This window comes from Aythya ferina, assembly GCF_964211825.1.
Source record: "Aythya ferina genome assembly, chromosome: 2".
Taxonomy (NCBI): Eukaryota; Metazoa; Chordata; class Aves; order Anseriformes; family Anatidae; genus Aythya; species Aythya ferina.
Window position 1 is genome coordinate 136,921,255 of NC_140297.1, and position 20,945 is coordinate 136,942,199.

Sequence of the window (20,945 nt, forward strand, 5' to 3'; positions counted from 1 at the left end):
TGGGTGGGTCTTGTAAAATAGAACTCTTTCCTTCAAGGACTGCACTTCTTCCAGTTAAGTTACTTCAGCAGCACGCTTCTGTTTGTGCTCTTCCCTGAGGTCAGGGGTGTGCTGGATCTTAAGCTTATGGCAGCCCTAAAAGGTGATTTATCCCCTTGCTATGGAACTAAACCTTGCTGCAGGGCTGGCTCTAGCTTAGCCCAACAGCAGAGTGGTTTCAGAACAGTAAAACTAATTCCTCACTGACCTCCGTAATACTGCACCTGAGCTCGGAGCTGACTGACTGACAGGCAGGAGAAGAGAGGTCAAGAAGAGGTAAATATGTACAAGCTGGCACCGGTTCGGTATGGCTATCCCAAGTTAAAGCACAGTGACAAGTAAACAAGCTGAGCAGACCAACCTTGCCACTCAGCCCTTTCAAAACATGTTCTTGAAATTCATAAATTAGGAATGTTCAGAGTTGAATTGAGTCCTATGTGAGAAGAGACTAACATAGTCCAGCCTCCTGTGATAACACAGGCAGGGCTGCTTGGTCTAAAACTTCTTTTATCAAGGCTGCAGGAAAATGCTGGTCCCCATTTCCATCTGATGCTCTGTTGGACGTGTCTTACTGCCAAAGTCTTGAGTATCATTAAAGAGCACTGAAGTGAGTCAACCTTACTGTGGGCTTGTCTTGAAGCACCTGGACTGGGTTCTGAAACTGATCACGAAGGTTGATGCCCATCTTTCATTTCTTCTCTGTGCTTTTGGGAGGCGTGATTATTCCTGCTGTTGATACAGGTGATAACTGGCCTGGGGCAGCAGACACTACTCCACTATTAACTTCTTCCTGTGGAGGGGGGACAGACAACAGTTAATACCAGGGCAAATTCTACTTTTTAATCTTATTAGTTGGCAGCAGCTTTTCCTCATAGTGCTGGTATAATTTTAGTAAGAGTTAGGTCACTGAATATAAAATGAAAGATACTAAACAACACAGTGAAGATTACTGTATCTTAAACACTTTCACCAGTAATTCTTCGATATCTAAGTCTTTGCTTATGGCTCGTGCATGTTATGCTAAAGGATGTGCATTAATTTATTTCTGTGCCCATGTTGGTTCAGGCAAGGCAGCCCAGGTGCTAGCAGGTGGCTGTCTGGACAGTCTTAAATGCCTCAGGACAAGGGGTGTGCAATGCACACTGTAAACAGCCAAGCCACCCACCAGCATGTCCAAGTAGTTTGTGTGCGTCTGGATGTTATGCCTGTCTTCTGCTGCAACCTTCTTAAAATTCTTCAGCTTCACAGGGACTTTTCTGGCCACGTTGACAAAAGGAACCATCCACTCCACGCATTCTGAAATGCTGTCCCAGTCTAAGCCTGTAGGATAAAGCACAGTAATAACATTTAAAAAACATGGAGTTGCACAGTCTTCCCTGGCTAAAAATCCTACAATATTACAAGTTTAAGAAATACTGCACATAAAGAAAATCGGGAACATCTCCTAACGTGGCCATTAGGGTTTCTGTGATCAGGAACAGTTTAAGTGACAGCTTACCCTACTGGGACTTTTTCACTTGAGTGAGATTTTTGGTTCACCCTACAAGAAAGCCTGCATCATAGCATTGTCCTTTATGCAATGCACAAGTGCTGAACTTAAGCAGGTTTTTTTGGGACTTCGTAAAGGACACACTTGTGGGAACTAGCCACAAAGGTTCAATGCCATTGGCAGCCAGGAAGGACTGTCTAAAACTACATCTAAGGAGACAAAGTCACCAAGTAATGTACAGTTACTGACTCCCAAAACAGTTAATTCGTAGAGGAGCAGTATCAACCCAGAAGCAAGAATCTCCTTAGTTTCCTTAGATACGGCTGTGCTTTCTGAAAGTGCTTCCTTCTCTCTCAAGTCTTGGCAACATCTGAAACAGAAGGAAGCAAAATCTGGGGGAGTGGGAGTAACCCACATGACAGAGGAATGAACCATTATTAGTGCCTGTGTAGCTTTTGCTCTTTTGCAGCATGATTGTCCAGCTCGCTCTCAGCAGCATCAGGTGTGTACCAGCCTTCAGAAGCCACAGCCTAACAAGATAAAAACTTGCAGCAGCTTCTTACCTGAAGCTTTCTTAACGACGTCAATTGAGGTATAGTGGCAGAGTGCAGCAGCAGCTAGTGTTCTGTACTGGAAGTCCAAAGAGTTCACATCCAGAATACACAGGTCCAAGAGCTGAGGAAACAGAGTTGAGGATTTAAGAGTTACGCCTTTCAACAAGAGGATAACTTCACTATAACTGTGCCCCAGAAATTGCTCTGCATATACTAGCCCTGATGGAGTCCTCCTGGTCTGTAGTCCTGCTCTTTTCGGTATCAATTGCATGCATCTGGTTTATCTGCAGCACCAATTTCAGCTGAAGGAGGTCTGAGAGTGGTGCAGTGCAACCAAAGTTGCACTTCTACCACTAACACGCAAGGCAATTTGCTTGCACAGATTGAAGCACAGCTTTAAACTCAGCAGAGCTCCGGGAAGGTATTTGCTTAAGCTGAAAGGTTACAGAGTAGCTCAGGGAATTAGATCTACTCTGTAGTAAGCCCTTGAGCCTGCACATGTATCCATAAATGTTGAACCAGGGTAGTTTCAGGATAGAACACAAACCCTCCTCATGCTACCTTCTAGCCCAAGCACACAGAAACACTGTTACAAAAGACACAGGGAAAACAGTTAACTGGCCACAGAGGCTCCTGCTGTGCACCCTCCAGAGCTGCTTCCACTGCCTGCTGTCCCCAGAGCACTGCATTACTTGGTAATATTTCTAGTGGACAGAAAAGTCTTAGTTTGATGAGAAGCATCCATGTGTCTCTGGTCTCCCTGCTCTCAGATATCTACTACTAACCACTCACCTGTGCTATCTGAATGAATTTTTCCTGAGAATACTGAGGTAGCAACACTTTCGGAACGTCCTTCAGAGCATCCACCTGAAGGTAGAGGTTCAGCCAGGAGACGATTGTCACAGGACAGAGTTCCCATTTTAAAGCCTGCAAAAGATTAAACAAACATTTAAGCTCCTAAAGCACGCAAGAATTGCTTTGTGCTCTGATCTTCTTCCCCACACCACCCCCTTCTGACTTAGCTCCATTTATTGCACAGATCCTAAAAATTTCAAGCCCAAGTACTCAGTTTAGATTGTGTGCCTACCACTTTTTGAAGTGACATAAAAATACAAGTTTCAGCTGAAGTGAGATTTCAGCTGGGACTTAAAAACAAAGCTATTACCTTTAACATAATAAGTTCCATTCTTACAATGTCGTCTTCACTGCAAGCACCATCAGTGACATAAGCAAATTCCTGTATTTTAGGAGCGTAGATTTCCTTTGAAAGGAAGAAGAAAAAAAAGTCAGGATTAGAGAGCCTTATGAGTCTAGGAAAGCTTGAGAAAATGCTGGAAAATGTTTTTTAGACCATATTGAAATATTAACGTTACTTACACTAGCAAAATATTATATGAAGTGACTTGAAACTTGCGTGATAGGAGATATCAAACAAGTAGGTTGTATGTTATCTGTTGCTTAACATGACAAACTTAGTGGAACCTTTTTAGCTTTTGGGGAAATAAATGCTGAGCAACTGAAACCACCTTTCATTAAAACTGCTTTCTTCTCAGCCCTACCATTTGATATAAAAAAGTAAATACCACCCTGTTCTCAGAGCACACTGACACAGCTTAGGCATAACATCAGCTAGTGCTGATGTAATCACACAGATTTAAAAAAGAAAGCTAGAAAATGACAACAGAAAATCCCACAGCCACCACAGCTGGCAAAATGGCGCAGAGACACTTAACAAATAATTTCACCAACCTAACCTAATCAGGCCGGTCTGGGCTATGTGTAGGTGTTTTAGTAAACAAGAACCTGCCAACAGACCTGCTTGCAGTGCAGCACCTTGCTTTAGGAGCAACAGCTAGATTGGGGGGTTTCCAAGTATAAAAATATCCCAAATTTCCCTCTCTGTTTAGCCTACCATGTGCTGTAGCCTATTTAGGAGACAGACAAAAACATGGTCTTGGCTCAGAGCTGTAGCGTGCAATGCAAGGCATCGCCATTGTTGCACTGATTACATTACCCTCGAAATAAAAACCCCACTAAATGGGTTTAAAGGGATATCAACCTGCTGTATGGGCTCGAGACACAGCCTTGGTTTTGTTCAAGTCCCACACCCATTCCTGAGATTGTTTGCCAACTGCTCTGTATTTTGCAAAAGACAAAACAAAGCAGCACTGCTCCAAGCACGTTTGCATACCTTTTAACTTTATGTGGTCTCCCTCCCTGCTGCAGAGGAAAGGGAGGACAAAGACTGAGCTCTAAGAGATTGATACAAGCACAGCTGAAGGAAAAGAAAAAGAATTTCCCCTTCTGACCTGCAGTGCTGTGTGTGTGCCACCAAGTTCAAAAGATTCAGACAGAAGAAATAAATATGTTACCACCGCCTTCAATTATTTCAAATGTAATATCCCCCTCCTTATGTCTTACCTCGAGCTTGGAGGCGATGAATAATGAGGTAATTCCTATGAGCTGGAGCATGCTCTTGTTAATGTTCTTCTGTGTCAACATGAACCTGTCAAAGAAGTCTTGAGCTAGGTAGAAGGTTTCCCTGTGGAGCGCATACACCTCACAGACCTGCAACAAAGAAAAAAGTAAATTTTCTGTTATAAAACCCAATGTATGCATGCTAAAAAAACATCCAGGCAGTGCATCCCAAGTAGCTCTGACTTTCCCACCTCACTCAATTATTCTGCTTGGACACAAAGTCAGAATAAAAATCTCACTATTTCTAGTTATTTCCCAAGAAAAGGTTGAAAGCCTGTTTGTGGATACATCCCTTCCTGACCTTTGAAAATGCAACTAGTTGGCAGTAATATCACAGCTATTTTTTTTTTTTTTAAGGGCTGATGTAATATTCACAACCTGATGAGCTACTATGAAATGATTAACTACTGGCTGCAAGCAAGAGTCACAACTAAAAAGGTCCATACCAGGCTCTTCCATGAATAAATGGTATAAGTTCTATAAAAGAGTACTTTTGTATTTATGCCAAGCATAAATTAACATTACTTGGTCGTGTTAAGTATTATCTCTAACATGAAGTCACAGAAGACAAGGTAAGGAGCTACTGGAGAACTGGAAGCTGCTGTGATTTTACTCGGCTGAGGCGTACAGAACCACTGAGCTGGACAACAGTAATTAGATCAATGTGATCAGTTTCCGAACCAAAATGTTTATTTCCTAGCAGCTCAAGATTTTAAGATAAAAGTTACGTATCACCTTTGAATTGGATGTAAATTGCACATTAAAGGAAGCAGTGAAGCACAGAAGTGCAACCATCTTTGTATTCACACCATATTTAAAAGACACACACCTCTTTCCCCCCAAACTCCCTGCTATCAGCACCGTTCAATCAAGACAGCAAGCGTGCCACCCCAACATCTGCTTCCCCGGCAGCCCTTGGTGTCACAGAACTGATAAACCTGCACCGATCCCTTCTGCTGGAGAGCGAGAGCTACGTGAGGCAAAGGTTGCTCTTGGCAGCAGCCATCGAATATTCTGCAAGACAGAGTGTTCTTGGAATCGGTTCCAGAACACAGCTCTCTGCAGCACTCACACCACTTTGCATGGGGTCGGCTGCCAAGAGTGAGAACCTCCACTTTGACAGCTGGGACGGGATGAAGCACAGCAACCAGCCTGGGACAGGGGTGATCTATCTGCAATCCTTTTCAGAGAATCTGTCTGCAGCAAGGGCCTTCAGGTGGCAGTCACTAACATACTTTCTCCTGCTCCCTCTGAAGGATATAATTAAACATTTACTAGTAAGTCAGAAAAGAACAGTGTCGGGGCAGACATCTAAAGGCTCTTGATGTTACACAGGGCCAGGACAATAACCCCAGTCCTCACTGCAGATGCAGTTGTCTCAGAGCTCAGGTACACCTGAAGATGTAAAACTGAAGCTCCACAAATAACCTGATTACAGCTACTGCAATAGAAGCATCCCAAACCCAGATTTCCCCTGTTCCCAGGCAGTTATGCAGGATGGTGAGAACAAACATTTCCAGCTGTTGCTTGCTGCCCTGTTGGGGACATTGGGTGCCTCCAACCAGGAGATACTGAACGTAGCTCATCAAGAGGATCAGAAGTAGTAATTGTAACCCCTTTGTTGCAAGCTGGTTTGGGCATTTCCAGTACATTTTGTTCTTGAATCTTTTACATAGAAGCTCTGCTTACATCTGCCTGCTTCACAGGCATACCACAGCACAAGGAAAGAAAAGGAACACACCTCTAGGAGCCAGTCTAGCAGTATCGATCGCATGTGCGGTTGCAAACTGGAGTGGAGTGAGGTGAAGTGTTTGCAGTGAGCGTATCTGTTCTCCTTCTTCAGGATGTTGAGCCAGACATCTTTGGAATTTCCCCAGCTACGGAGTAAAGTTACAGAACACTGTAAGTATACACGCACCTTCACAAAAAGAGTGTTAAAAACACGATTTACAGATATTCATGAACAGAAAGAAAAATTCTGCAGCCTAAAAGATCCTTACAGGAATTAGCAAACTGCAGGCATGCACTGAACACTTACCACCACCACAGCAGCTTGCCAAGATCATCAGCAAGCCCAGTTTTACAGAGCAGCCAATAAAACTGAACACGTGCATCCCAAAAGTTGCACATACAACCACGCGGAGTTCCTTGCTCTGCTTAGTGAGGTGGCCATTAACACACACAGCTCAGCCATTTTAAAACCTGGCTTTCCAGAGAGCAAGGCAGAAAACAAAACCAAACAAACAACCATCCTACCACCTAAGAAACAGCAGGCACAAAGTTGTCCACCTCAGTTTCGGAAAGATATTGAGAGCTGGTGTTTAGAAAAAAGGAAGGGACAGATGAGGCTTAGAAACAGGCCACTGAAATAAAAATTAAGTTTTCGTTTATTGCTAACATAATTTATCAGCAGCCAAGCTTACCTGGGAAGGAGAAAGATGCCTATATAATAAATACAATTTGGTTTTAATTTGGAATTGTTATAATGAATCAATGTGTTTTTTTCCCTTCAGTATTCCTCACCCTACAGCCACTCAGGTGGACAGGTTGCAATTAACATAGTGTCAATCTCCTGGTGAAGTTCCTGGAGTTCCATAGTTACCTTTCCCCAAGCAAGAGCATAGAGAAATTGAACAGACCTCATCACTGGCACTGCCTACAAACTTTTACTAAGATCAGTTTCATTCTGTTGCCACCATAAATAAAAAAAATAAATGAGAGAGATACTTGCTTAATGCACAGCTCTCTCTTAGTGGCCAGGCATCAAGAAATCTCCTATTACAATCTTCCTGCTGCAATTAGGAAAGTATGAATAAGACAGCAGGGAGTAAACAACCTTCTCCTTTGGGTAATCGGAAAGGCTGGATCACAGCTTTACCAGGTGCCTACTGACAGGAGGGGAACATCAAGGATGAAACTCCTTGTGTGGAATTCTGTGCCTGAACACGTCTTCAGGATCCAGCAACTTTCTGAAGGCATACATGAGATTCCTCCCTTCACTTTTTTTTTTTTTTTTTTTTTTAAAAAATAAAGAAGTGCTCTGCATTAAGCTTTCCAACATTTACAGAAATGTTATTTGCCAGATATAGGGAAGAGCATATTGCTCTTTAAAACATCGTTCAGCAACGTACAGCAGGCTTGGGAGTCATACTGAGAAGAGCAGTCAAGTTCAAAGCTTGGTGAAAAAGGCCACTGATAGACCTACTGAAATCCTCTCTAGTCAGCTAGTCTGTCCTCTGCAGAAGGCAAACTGTTCCTGTCAGTATACTTGAAGAATACTAACAAAAATTTTGCAAGAAATATTCTACTCTGAGTGATTATCCTTTCCCCTTCAGCAACACCTTCACTTAAATGTTTTAAGTTCTTACAGAAAACTTTGCTTAGTATTTTGGTCACTTGTTGGTCACTCAGTTTCAACAACACAAAGAAGGTCAGTTTTAACCACTGTGCACCTCTTAAGAGCTTATAAGTTATAAAAGGATAAATCCAAAAGGCAAAAGTGATCTGTGCAGTGCATTTATAATATAAGCAATAGGACAGATCCTGTCTTTTTCTGGACATTGAATTGTTTGTGGGATGAGGAGATAAGTAGAAGAATGGGCTGTGTACTGTCCACTGTTATACAAACACAACACAACATCAGATGCTACGACAGTAGTTCACCACGTGTGATGAGACATCAGCATCCGCTGTATCTGGTCAACTTACTTGAGTTCTGGCAGAGGCGATGGATTTATGAAGAGGTTTCTGAACCTGTATTTTTTGAATCTTGAGAAGTCAGTGGTTACCGGTTCTTTGTGAGGCGTTTCGATAATTATGCACGGTGAGATGCCTCCTGTTATCGTGGGCGGCCAACAGCTCTGCAACATAAACAAGGTGTGTTTTAAACATCAGTTTTACTAGGATAGAAAGAGAGGTAGATTATAGTAACAATGCTTGTAACATGCATTAGTTTTTCTGGGCCTCAGAATCAATTTGAAAGAGAGACAGACTAAATGCCAAAGTCTTTTGCAGCCGAGAGACAGAAAACATACGAACAAATTTGACAGATCCGAGGAACTCAGCTGGAGGAGATCTGTCACTGGTTCATGAACCCACATGCAATATATCTATTGCTTGAGCTCTACAGCTACAACACCTAACAAAAAGGTACTTACTGCTACTAGAAAACAAGACAGTTGGCTGCTGGTCCTATCTACTTATCTATTCAGAGGGAAAAAAAAAAAAAAGGAGAGGGTGGAGGTTCTACTGTTTCTCAGTGGAAATTCAGCAACTGGTTATCTTCCAATTTAGTACTCCAGGGAGGAGCCACCCATCTCAGCTCCAGAGCTAGATACCCACCGAGCAAGCAGCAGCTGTGAACTATCTCTCAGCTTGCCAATGCCAAACATGCAATGACTCCAAAGGAGAGCAACCCGAAGTTATTTCATGCAGGAAGCCTCAGAGAAAGAACTCTAGATTGCTTTAGCTAAGCGTGTAACTTGTTTCACTGTTATTTGGTTGTACGTAACCAATACAAGTAGGGAGGCATCAGGTGCGTGAGGCATATGTAGTGCTGTAATGGCTGACAGCCTTCAAAATGGTGACAAGTGAGCTTTAATCGTGTTCTGTGCATTTAGGGGGATCCCATGCACAAAGAATGGCAACACCTGTCCCTGAACACAGGAGCATTTCCTACACAGCCACCTTGCTACGTAAGATACGTATCATTTCTTTACTGTATCTAAAGCTATGTAGCCAGACTCAAGTAAGTTTCCTAGGAGTTAACTTAGTTCACAAACTCTCTGTAAAAAGTGAAAAATGCATAAAGAGATGCTAAGTTGCAGAGCTGACGCACTTTATACACCTGAAGGTATAAACTTGCCTTGTTCAATACCTCCTAGCACGGAATGCATGACTTCACACCCACCAATATTAACCAGACTCCCTCACCTAGTTTGACCTAGCATTCAGGACTGAGTTACCTTAATTTCATATTGATGTTTTTTAGCAATTTTCCCATCTTCTTTCTTCTTAACCTCCTGCTGAAAAGAGAGGAATACATCAGTCGATTGACCATGATGACCAGCACACCCACCTCTACAGCTAAAGAAATCGTTGCTGCTCCTGCCCCATTTTCTAATTTTACAGAGAATTAATTCTCATTTTCCCCATCCAAGTGACTGGGGAAACCTGCAATATTATTAATATTATTATTTTTTTTTTATTATTATTTTTATTTTTTTTTAAGTCATCCAGGCTGGTCACCTCTGCTGTTCTCCTTTTTCTGGTCTGGAGGTGTTCTGGTGCCTGCAGCTCCTGCGGAGGCTCCTCCTGGCACGACAGGGGCTGCTGCTGCTTGGCTTGCAGTCGGCTGCTGCAAAGAGACGGGCACTGTTAGGAGAGGGGCGGCGAGGTGGGCGAGGACCAGCCGGGTGCACGGCCAGGCTGGGAGCTTACCTGCGCCTTGACATCTTCCTCGTGTGCTGGGATCTCTACCTGGACCGGAGGAAGAACAGAAAGTGAGTGATGTGTTCTCAAAGGGAGCCTCACAGTGTCACCCATTGAACCATGTCCCCAAGCACCACGTCCAACCTCTCCTTGAGCACCCCCAGGGACGGCGACTCCACCACCTCCCTGGGCACCCCGTCCCAGTGCCTGGCTGCTGTTTCTGAGCAGAAATCTCTCCTCACTTCCACCCTGAGCCCCCCAGGGCTGTGCATGGTGCAGAGGGGCAGTGGGGGGCACACCGAGGGGCTCCCCCCCCCCCCCCGGGGCCGCCCGCGCTGCGCCGCGCCGGTTCCGCGCCAATTTGCAGCGAGCGGGGAGGCAGAGCCGGGCCTGCGCCGTGCCGAGCCGGGCTGTGCCGGGCCAAACTGGGCTGAACAGGGCTGGGGGGGGCCCGGTTGGTCCCGTGGGCCGAGCTGGTCCCGGTCCCGGCTGGTCCCGGGGTGGAGAAAGGGGAGAAAGGGGAGCTGGGGGTGGGGGGCGCCGCTGCCGTGCTGCCCGCGCTCGCTTCTCCCTCCAAAAAGCGCCCAGCCCCCGCCGCCCCCCTCTTCTTCATCCTCCCCTTCCTCCTCCTCCTCCTTTTGGGGTGAGGGGTGCCTGGGCGGGGGGGGGCAGGGCAGCGCTGAGACCCCCCCCCCCCCAAATGGGGACCCCTCACTGAAGGGGCTGGGGGCGGATGGGACCCCCACCCCCTCACTGCAGGGGCAGGGAGCGAGCCCCCCCCGGCTGGGTCCGGGTCCTGAGGGGGGTCCCCAAAGCATGGGGGGGGTGCAGGCGGGCGGGCAGCCGGGGTCAGCCCGCCAAGAGGCTTCCCCGCCCCCACCGCGCCCGGCTCCCTCCAAAATCCTCCCCAAAACCTCCCCAAGGCGGGCGGGGGGCGGCTGACCCCGCTCACAGCAGCACCCCCAGGGGGGGTTGGATGGGGTGAGGGGGTGGTTGAAGGAGTGGGGGGGCTGAAGGGGGTTTGGATGGAGCCGTCCCCACACCTCCTCCTTCCCTCCCTCCCTCCCAGCCGCTCTCCCTCCAAAACGCTGCCCGGGCGGGAGGGCTGCCCGCCTCGCCGCTATCCCCCTCGCGGTGCCCTCGGCTCCTCAGGGGGCTGTGCCGGCACCCCCATCACCCCCATAACCCCCATCCCCATCATCATCATCACCCCCATCCCCATCCCATCACCAGCATCCCATCACCGTCACCACCACCACCACCACCACCAGCAGAATCAGCAGCACTATCATCAGCAGCACTATCCCCACCAGCATCCCCCCCAGCCCCCTCCTCACACCGGTTGCCCCCAAAATCCCCCCAACCCCCCCCCCCCAAAAACCCCGCTCCCCGCGCACCTCCGCTGCCTCCGCCCGTGCCGCGCCGCTCAGCTGGCGCCGGCGCCAAGCCGCTATATAGCGCGGCCCCGGCCCGCGCTGCGCATGTGCGAGGGCGGCAGGCAGCGCCCCCGCCCCGCCCGCCCCGCATCGCCGCCCGCCGCCCGCACCGGGACCCCCGCTCCCCGTTACCCCCCCCCGCTCCCCGCGATCCCCCCCGCACCCCACTTGCCGCCGCCTCCTCCTCGTTCACCCGCGCGCTCCTCGCTCTGCACCCCCCTCACCCACCCGCTCGCCCCTCGCCGTGCCCTCTCCGGTAGCCCCCATCCCGTCCCGTCCCGTCCCGTCCCGTCCCGTCCCGTTCGGTGCTCGGTGCCCGGTGCCCGGTGCCGGGGTCGCTCCGAGCCGTGCCCGCCGCCCGCCGCCCCCCGCCCCGGGGCGGAGCCGCCGCCCGCTGCCGCCAATGGGGGCCCGGCTGCGGGCGGCAGCGTGCAGCGGGCGGCGGAATGTAAACATGGCCCCGCCGCCCCGCCCTCAGCGAGGCTGCCAGCGGCTCCCCCGCTGGGCGAGCAGCCCCGAAATCGGCAGATCTGAGGGAAAAAAGGGGGCTTCTCCTCAGCATTCCACCCCAAATGTGGGTTTGGACCGTCAAAGTGCAGTCCCTTGTGGGAGCAGCGAATGATACAATCATTAGGGCTGGAAAAGACATCCGAGATCACCTGCTCCAAGCATCACCCTACCAACAATGTCACCCGCTAAACCGTGCCCCTAAGCACCGCTCCCCTACCACCGGTATCACCCATGTCCCCAGGCACCACCCCAGTACCACCAGTATCACCCCTGTGCCTCACCCCCCTACCACCGGTATCACCCACGTCCCCAAGCACCACGTCCAACCTCTCCTTGAACACCCCCAGGGACAGTGACGCCACCACCTCCATGGACAACCCATTCCAACACCCGACTGTGCCCCAGGAGCGCCTGTTGCCCCCACACCTCCCCACACACAGCCCGCATCCGTCTGGAGTCACCCCAAAACACCTGGGCACCTGCAGGCCCAGCAGGAACATCCCCCAGCCAAGTTAAACCTCGCTTCTAGGAGCTGCTAATCCCACACAGACCACTGGCAAGCAAGGGCCTCACACTAGTTAAACCAAAGAAAACCCTCTTTTTCGTTTTATTTCGTTTTTCTTAAAAGCACGCCGTGGAGACATGCCATCCACACAAGGCTGCACGCGGCCATTTTAGGCACGAGAAGCCACTGGTGCTTTCTCTCTTTTGCAGGGCAAAACACACGTGAAGACACGCCACAGCTGCCTTCAAGTAAATCCACCTCGTCATCGTTTTCTTCACTTCTGCTTTTTCTTTTCCCAAGTGTAATGCTACCAAAGAGTAAACATATCTGTATCTTACAATATCTATTGTGGTAATTAACCACGATAACCAGGTTTGGGTGCTTACCTCCTCATGGCTTTGCCATTTTATGGAGCAAGAAGAAAGGCAGCGCAGCCCACCAAAACATTATGACAGCATCACAAACAGTGTCTTAACAGATCGTGGGTTTTAGACAGCTAGGGTGATATCTTACCTGTGGTGCTTCCAGCTCCTGGCAGCGTGGGGATGATGATTCCTGCAAACTTCAAGCAGAGCAGCGTGCACGACCATGGCATGAGGTGGCCATTGAGCAGCCCAGCCTCCTCAGCTCTGCAGAACGGCTATTCCCATCCTTACCATGAAGGAAATCTTCTGTTTGTGGCTCAAAAAGGATGAAAAGCAAAATCACTGTCATCCCTTCAGGCCTAGTGATGCTTAGAAACAATCTTTGTGAACTGTCTGTATTCCACCAGCTTGTTTCAGGAAACATAACCTCTGCCGTAGTTCACGGTGCCCAAGGCAGACACAGCCTGCAGCAAGGAGCTCTGCTAGGTGGTCTCTGCTGTGCTTCACAAGCAGGACACGTCCTGCTGTCTGGATGCATCTCCCACTCCATTGACTTCAGACAGTCTCCTGCACTTGGGCAAATTCTGATGTAAATCTCACCTCGGGCCTGTAAGTGGCTTGCTGCAGTTCAAGCCCTGCCACATCCAACTTCTTGAAGAGATCTGGAAACTGCTAAACAGGCAGGCAGGAGAGGAGAGACAAAGTACTTTTCCCTAAAAAAAAGCACCATGCCTCGGGGATGTCAAATTAAGCCAAAATGAGAACAGCAAGGCAGTTTTGGCATATCGGCAACAAATGGTGTGGCACATCGTGAAAGGAGAATGGTGCAGAATAAATAGTATTTAAAAATTGAATGGATTAGGCCTAACATGAATGGGTCACAGCACAAAGGCAGCAATGACTGCTGCTTGTTTCTCCATGCCTTTTGCTGTGAGCAGCTGCAGGTTGTGTGCTGCTGTATTTGTGATTCTGGCTCAGTCCTGTAAGCATTCTGAGGCCCTGCCAGCAACTTCTCCCCTAAATTTTGTGCAGTACAGAAAACAAAACAAAACAAAAAACCTACCTACAAATTTAGTTTGTAATAAAATCTTGCTGCACTAGATGAAATTATGATTTTAATGCAAGCTCATGTGCTGACCTTTTGATGTGGCAATAAAACTAAAGTGACTTAGCCCACACTGAGACATTTCCAAATGAGTTAACAAACAGTACATCCTCTTTCACTATGTGGATGCCTCCTTAAAGTGAATGAGTTTAAATGAGAGAATGGTTTTTAAGCTTCTTGAAGCACACTGCACTTACTAAGGGGTATTTGTGCTGGGATCTTGTAAGCCCCTTTAGATTAGCTTGTGGTTTTCAAGTTTTTCAAACAACCACTTCTAGACATGTTCCAGTGAAGATGTGAACCCCTTTGGAAAAGTGGGAATTGCAGGGCCTTCCTCACAAGTTTACACAGCTGAGGATGCTTTTCTTGGCTGCCTGTTCATGGATCCGATGGAAGGAGCTAACAGCCTACAGGGGATCTATAAAGCCCAGATCCTGCTTAGCAAGCATGCTCAATACTGCTCTTCTCCCAGGGCTTTTGAATCCACCTGGTTGGTCCTAAAGAAGGCAGCTATATTTCATCATAAATATCCACACATGGCTACACTGTGATCAAAATTACATGGGATATTGGCCTCTGCATTCCTATCTTGTTGCAGTAAAAGTTTTAGCATGGTCAATTTGCCTGTGCTGCTAGACTTTGTCTCTGAGTCACATCCATGTTGTCAAAGCCATCCAATAACTCAGTTAAAGGAAAGGGAACCAGGACTTTCACGTGGAAAAACTAGGTTGCTTTTAAGAGGAGATTTGAGTTTGTTTAGTGCAGAATGGCTTCAGCTACCTCGACTAAGCAAAGCACAATGAAAAGCTCATACCCCTTCTAAAGAGGAATCCTTTAGTAGGAAGTAATACCCTTCCCAAATTGTTTTTATTCTGTAGAATAGCATGTGATAACTCGAAACCATAAGATTTCAAAATCCTTGCTTTTTCTTAGAACCTATAAAGTTCTACTAGCTTCATGCTTGCTCCATTTCTGATTTTTTTTTTCCAGAAAGCCACAATCCACTCTAATATGCATTAAGAAATATTTTAAGACCTTACAAAATTGACTGATTGGTTTCTGTATTATTATTATTATTTCTTAATGATTTCAAGGGGAGAGAGTCCATATTACAGTTATTAAAATTAGTTAGATAAAAGCAAAATATAACAGAGTAAAGTTCTTAATTGTAAGCATAGGAATATGCCTTTCTAAGGCCGACACCAGCAACAGTGCAGACAGTGACTAACTATTGATAGGCAATCAGATAAGTTATGGCAACCGGCAGTAAGTTATTTTTATAACAGCAGAAAGATCAAGAGTAAGCTAGCTGTTTGCAGAATCGGATCTACAGCAACATAACACAATACAATGCTTGATTTCCTTTTTGCCTTGGTTTTCTTTTTCAATACATGCTTTTAAAAGTGGGTGGGGTGAGGAAAGCCAGCTATAGTTACCAACCTTTTAAACCCACGTTCAGAGGTACACACCATCACGTTCCCAGCAGTCATAAACCACGCTAATGGAGTATGTTCTTCTGACTCTTGTTAGTAGCCTCTTTCTTCTTGAGATGATGGGACTTTCTCACTAGTTATCTTTTCTTTAATGCCCGTTTATATAGGAGGCACTCCATCCATGCTCTGTTAAAGATCCTTATTCTTTCCTGTATCCAGACATTTAAACTCCCACTTTCAACACATAAAAAGGGAAACACCTTTGAAACAACCCTCCTCATACTCGATGGTTGATTTCCTAAACAAAGCCCACACTCAAACTCCAGTAAGGACAGCATCTCTGCAGCAGGAAGCAGCACCTGTAACTAACAGCCAAATGCTAAATCTATCTTTACCTACCACTGCATTTGATCTCCTGTCTGCATCCCAGAGAAATAACGAGACCTCATGTTTTCCAGCACTGCTTCACCACTGGGCTGTAAACACAAAGCCTTTTGGAGCAGGAGCTAAGCGTAGGTATGGGAAAAGAAGGAATCTCAGGTCACAAGAAAGCAAGTAAAGCAGTAACACAGTGCTTTCTTTGTCAAAATAGATTTATCCTCACTGTGCTCTTCTACAGCATGAGGCGTTGTAGGCAATACCACTTCCCCTGCTGCCAGGAGCAGCAGGCTGCAGAGGTAGACCCTCTCCTCCCTGGCTCAGCCTCTGACTGTGGGTGGATGCAGTTCCTCATGCAGGTGACTCACATCACCTGGTCAAAAGCTGGGCCCTGAGCTCAGTTTTTTTCCCTCCCAAGCCTGCAAGGTGAAGAGTGTTTACAGCTGATGCTCCAGCTTCCAAGCACTGTAACAAAAACCTTTTCGATGCCTGGGGACTAAGACTTTACTTATGACTCACCATAGCCCTGACCTTAGCTATGATTAGGGCACATCATGGACCTCTCCAGAGGCAAGAATGATGCGCAGGCAATAATAACTGCACCAAACAACCCACTCTGAGGAGATATTTGGTAAAGATAAATCTATTAATTCAGCTGCTTGCTGGTTTCTCACCAGCCACAGAAGCCCAATTCCTCTCTTTCCTCCCCATTTAATACAGACTACGTCCACCTCCTATTCCTCAGTTTCACACCACAGATAGGTGAGTTAGAGGCAAACTTTACCACAGAGTATAGCCAAGGGATACGTCTGCCCACATCAGTCCTCCCTTTCTTATTCACAATCACAGGTTCTTTTCTTGCAAAAATTGTTAGTAGTAGGCCACTAACCATATGCCCCCCCGAACCTGAGGCCTCCCTACCCCTTCCCACCTCACTCTACCTCTAATTCTCTACAGAGCCCCACTTCAGGGAATGTGGGATTATTTTAGCACTCAGAATGATTTTAGGGCATTATAATGCTTTCGTTATATTGCCTGACTGGGTCATTTTGTTGCTTCAACATAACAAAGTGAAAGTTGCACTGGAGGAGAAAATATAGACCTCAGACACAGCCCATGTCTGCTGAGATCTGGAGTCTGTTCCTGGCCTGGTTTTGTTACTCTTACCTGTTTTTTGTTTGTTTGTTTGTTTTTGCTATTATTTATTTTCCTTTGGTCATCCATGAAATTAACACAGTTAGCTCCTTATTAAGGCACTTTGGGGTTCAAATATCTACCTGCCTACAAAACTGAAACAAACACATATACAGGGTGGGTGGAGAAAGGGGTTGAGAGCAGCCCTGAGGAGGACCTGGGGGTGTTGGTTGATGAGAAGCTCAACATGAGGCAGCAACGTGCGCTCACAGCCCAGAAAGCCAACCCTACCCTGGGCTGCACCAAAAGCAGCGTGGCCAGCAGGGCGAGGGAGGTGATTGTCCCCCTCTGCTCTGCTCTCGTGAGACCCCACCTGGAGCCCTGCGTTCAGCTCTGGGGCCCCCAGCACAAGAAGGACAGGGACCTGTTAGAACAAGTCCAGAGGAGGCCATGAAGATGATCAAAGAGCTGGGACACCTCTCCTATGAAGACAGGCTGAGGGAGCTGGGGTTGCCTGGCCTGGAGAAGAGAAGGCTCAGAGGAGGCCTTACCATGGCCTAGTACCTAAGGGGGTCCTACAGGAAAGCTGGGGAGGGACTCTCTCAGGGGGTGGAGTGATAGGAGAAGGGGGAATGGCTTTAAACTGAAAGAGGGGAGAGTTAGATTAGATATTAGAAAGAAATTCTTCACTCAGAGGGTGGTGAGGCCCTGGCACAGGCTGCCCAGAGAAGCTGTGGATGCCCCATCCCTGGAGGTGCTCAAGGCCAGGCTGGATGGGGCTTTGGGCAGCCTGGGCTGGTGGGAGGTGTCCCTGCCCATGGCAGGGGGTGGGACTGGGTGGGCTTTAAGGTCCCTTCCAACCCAAACCTGTCATTCTAAGTCAAGAGACTTTAACTTCTGCAGTATTAGTCATACAGCAGTAGCTCCCAGATAGCATTTTCATGAAATAAAAGGCTGGCTGAGGAACAAAACTTTATGCACCCCGTTAAGTCTTGCTTCATTCCTTTTTATTCAAATACTGACCTATTGTGACTATGCCACGGGAAGAACCATGGCAGAGCAGTACCAGTTTGCTCTTCTGATGAGTCATTTCTGTATGCGTTAAGAAGCCTGAACCCTACTTGCAAGTAGGGCTGAACTGTGGAGGTGGCAACCTTTTGTGGTTATAAACATGCCCAAAAAGAAGTCAACTGAGGCAAAGAAAGCAGATACTGAGCAACTCGACAAGAAAACAAAGTGCTTCCATCAGTGCTACTTTTCAGAGAGCAGTAATTAGTATCATAGCTTCGTCAGAGATGTACAAGGATTTGTATGGACAGGAAGTTGGGTTGTAAGGTGAGAACTTCAGTCAATAGGGTTCTGTTGATATGACTCTTTACATGAACATTTTTGTTTTGGCACAGAGAAATTAAACACAAACACTTCTTGTGGTACTTTGGAAAACATCCAACCTATATTAAAAAAAAGGAGTATTAGGCCTGAACTAAGCCCCAAGAGGACCACTGTGAGTATAACTACATTGTGTAATCTGCATGGAAACAATTGCACAAAATAATAGATCGAACTCTCTTCTGTAGAAACTACGTCTCAGCACACGCTCACTGCTTTGATAAACGTACAGGTCACAAAATCTACATCTGAAAATGAAAGTTTTTACTCAGTGTTTGCTCTGGGATGACGGATGCTTTGTTGCGCAAATTCCATTTCAACACCACCAGTGCAATAGATCATTTTGTCCCCCGCTTTGTTCAAATTTAACAATTCAGCAACTACAGGTGACAGAAGTGGCCTTTTGACGTTAACAATATGCTTGATAAACACACGTGGGGAAAAATGTAACTACCTGGAACCTGCTCTCCATCCTACCATGGGCAGTGAGGGGGTAAAAGCATAAGAAAACCCTGAGACCAAGAGATTTTCTTCAGAAAAGATGGACTTGTGAAACACACATATCTGCAGATAATGCAAGTTGATGAAGTGAGAGTAGATACAGTGTTGTGTTTTTTTTGTTTGTTTGTTTGCTTTTCATACTAGCACCACTTTCATTTACACATGAAGTGAGGCTTGGCAGAACGTATCTCATCATTTCTAGTGCTGCAAGAAGCTAAGCTGCTCTGTGGATTTTTCAGATGTGTATTTTCTGTTCGGAGGAGCCAGGGATTGAAAAAAAACACTTAAGAACAATCAAAACTTCTATTGAAAAAGCCTGAATCCACACAAAGTTAGCAGCCAGCTAGCTGGAATCGTTCACCGATGAGGCCAGGGCTGGTGGACACAGACAAGGCCGAGGTGCTCCCCACCTTCTTTGCCTCACCCTTGACCAGCAAGGTCTCCCAGGACTCCAAGGTTATTGAAAGGGTTCAAGAAGGAGAAGATGAACCAGCAGCAAGTGAGGATAAAATCAGGGACTACTTGCAGGAACTGAACCCCTACAAGTCCATGGGGCTAGGCAGACCCCATCCAACATGCTGAGAGAGCTGGCTGATGTCCTTGCAAGGCCACTCTCCATGGGTTTTGAAAAAGTGTGGAGATCAAGGATCTCTGACTGCAGGAAAAAGCTAAAAGAACAATCCAGTGAAGGCTCGTGAACCTGTTACTTACATTTAAGTGGCATTTCATTTTATTTCAGATCATACCCATTGCCTTCTGTCCTTTCCCTGGGCACTACCAGAGAGTCTGGCTTCTTTTTTTTTTTTTTTTTATCAGCCCTCTTCAGATAGTTACACACATTGACAAGACCCCCTCCGAGCCTTTTCTTCTCCCATCCAAACAAACCCAGATCTCTGCATTATTTCAGGGGCTCCAGCCCCATTATCATTTTGCTGTCCCCTTGCTGGATACGCTCCACTATGTCCATGGCTCTCTTGCAGTAGAGAGCCCAGCACTGGGCACAACACTCGTACATCTCACCGGTGCTGAGCAGAGAAGGATCATCTCCCTCAACCTGCTATCACCATTTCTCCTAAAGCAGCCCAGGAAGCTTTTAATTTTTGAGGCCATGATGTACACTAGTGGCTTAAGGTCAACTTGGTGCCCACCAGGATCACCAAGCACTTCTCTGCAATGGTGCTTTCCTGCCAATTGGCCCCCAGCCTAAACTGTTGCCAGTGGTTATTTTTCCCCAGGTACAGGTCTGCATTTTCTTGTGGTGAATTTCACGAGGTTCCTGCTTGTCGTGGTCCTCCTGAGTGTCAGCACAGGAGCACCAACAACTTTCCTGTTGTCTGCAAGCATGTTGGTTCACCCTACTCCAGCAGCCAGATCATTAATGTAGATATTTAGCAGTATAGGACCCAAAATCAACCCCTCAGGTACACCATCAGCAACCTGCCTCAAGCTAGACTTGGTTCCAGTGATCACAACCCTTTAAGCTGAACAGTCCAGCTGTTTTATGACATACCAGCTCAATCTACTTACATAGTCCATAATTCACAGGTTTAGGTGGATGCTACAGGAGACATTAAATGCCTTACTAAATGTATTTATGCACCTAATTACACTTAATGTATTTAAGCACCAAGACAGGTTGCCAAGAGACTGTGCAGGGTGGAAAACCTCCCAGAAGGGAGGCAGGACCAGCTCAAGCCCTGAGCAGTGGCTTTGTTATCTTGATGCAAGAGGCCCGTCACTAGATGAAGCCAGCTTGGTCATGAGCATCCATCAGAGATAAGCAGATGATATTTGGATGATATCAATAACCACTGGAAGGTATCAAGATGTATACCTGGATACTATTAGGATGTTTGTAGGATGAAATGAAGCTGCCCCTCTGGTCACTTACTAGGGGACTGGAGATCATTCTTAAGACGAAGATAACACAGTCCTTGTAGAAAGTGCAGTGCTTCCCCATGTACTCCTTATGACAGTCACCTTGTGAAGACCTGTCCCATCTACAGTATGCTTCCCTTCCAGGGCTTTAGCTCCTCTCCCTGTGTGTATTTTATTAAGTGATGTTTTTAGTCCCCATCCTCTTCACATACCCGCCTTGTAGCCAAAACATCCCTCAGACCACACATTGTCACTTGATTGAGCAATGCAAGCCAAATCCCCCAGAAATCTTCATACCACAGCAAGAATTCTGTTGCACTC

General features: G+C 46.9%; 1 protein-coding gene across 3 annotated transcripts; it reads right to left on the reverse strand.

The window, feature by feature from the left end:
• Positions 1–274: 274 nt before the first annotated feature.
• CCNE2 (cyclin E2) lies at positions 275–11,451 on the reverse strand. Of its 3 annotated transcripts, none has more exons than XM_084510774.1 (12): positions 11,388–11,451; positions 10,000–10,038; positions 9,808–9,916; positions 9,525–9,581; positions 8,269–8,420; positions 6,302–6,437; positions 4,504–4,650; positions 3,248–3,343; positions 2,875–3,009; positions 2,092–2,203; positions 1,205–1,359; positions 275–829 (listed from the first exon to the last, which is right to left on the reverse strand). In XM_084510774.1, exons 2-12 carry the CDS (start codon positions 10,011–10,013, stop codon positions 728–730), a joined length of 1,215 nt encoding a protein of 404 aa, XP_084366900.1. In that variant the 5' UTR covers positions 10,014–10,038; positions 11,388–11,451; the 3' UTR covers positions 275–727. The 3 variants fall into 3 exon arrangements, with proteins under 3 accessions (XP_084366900.1, XP_084366898.1, XP_084366899.1); XM_084510772.1 differs by having other exon boundaries at positions 9,525–9,584; XM_084510773.1 differs by lacking the exon at positions 11,388–11,451 and having other exon boundaries at positions 10,000–10,161.
• Between the last annotated feature and the right edge of the window lie 9,494 nt (positions 11,452–20,945).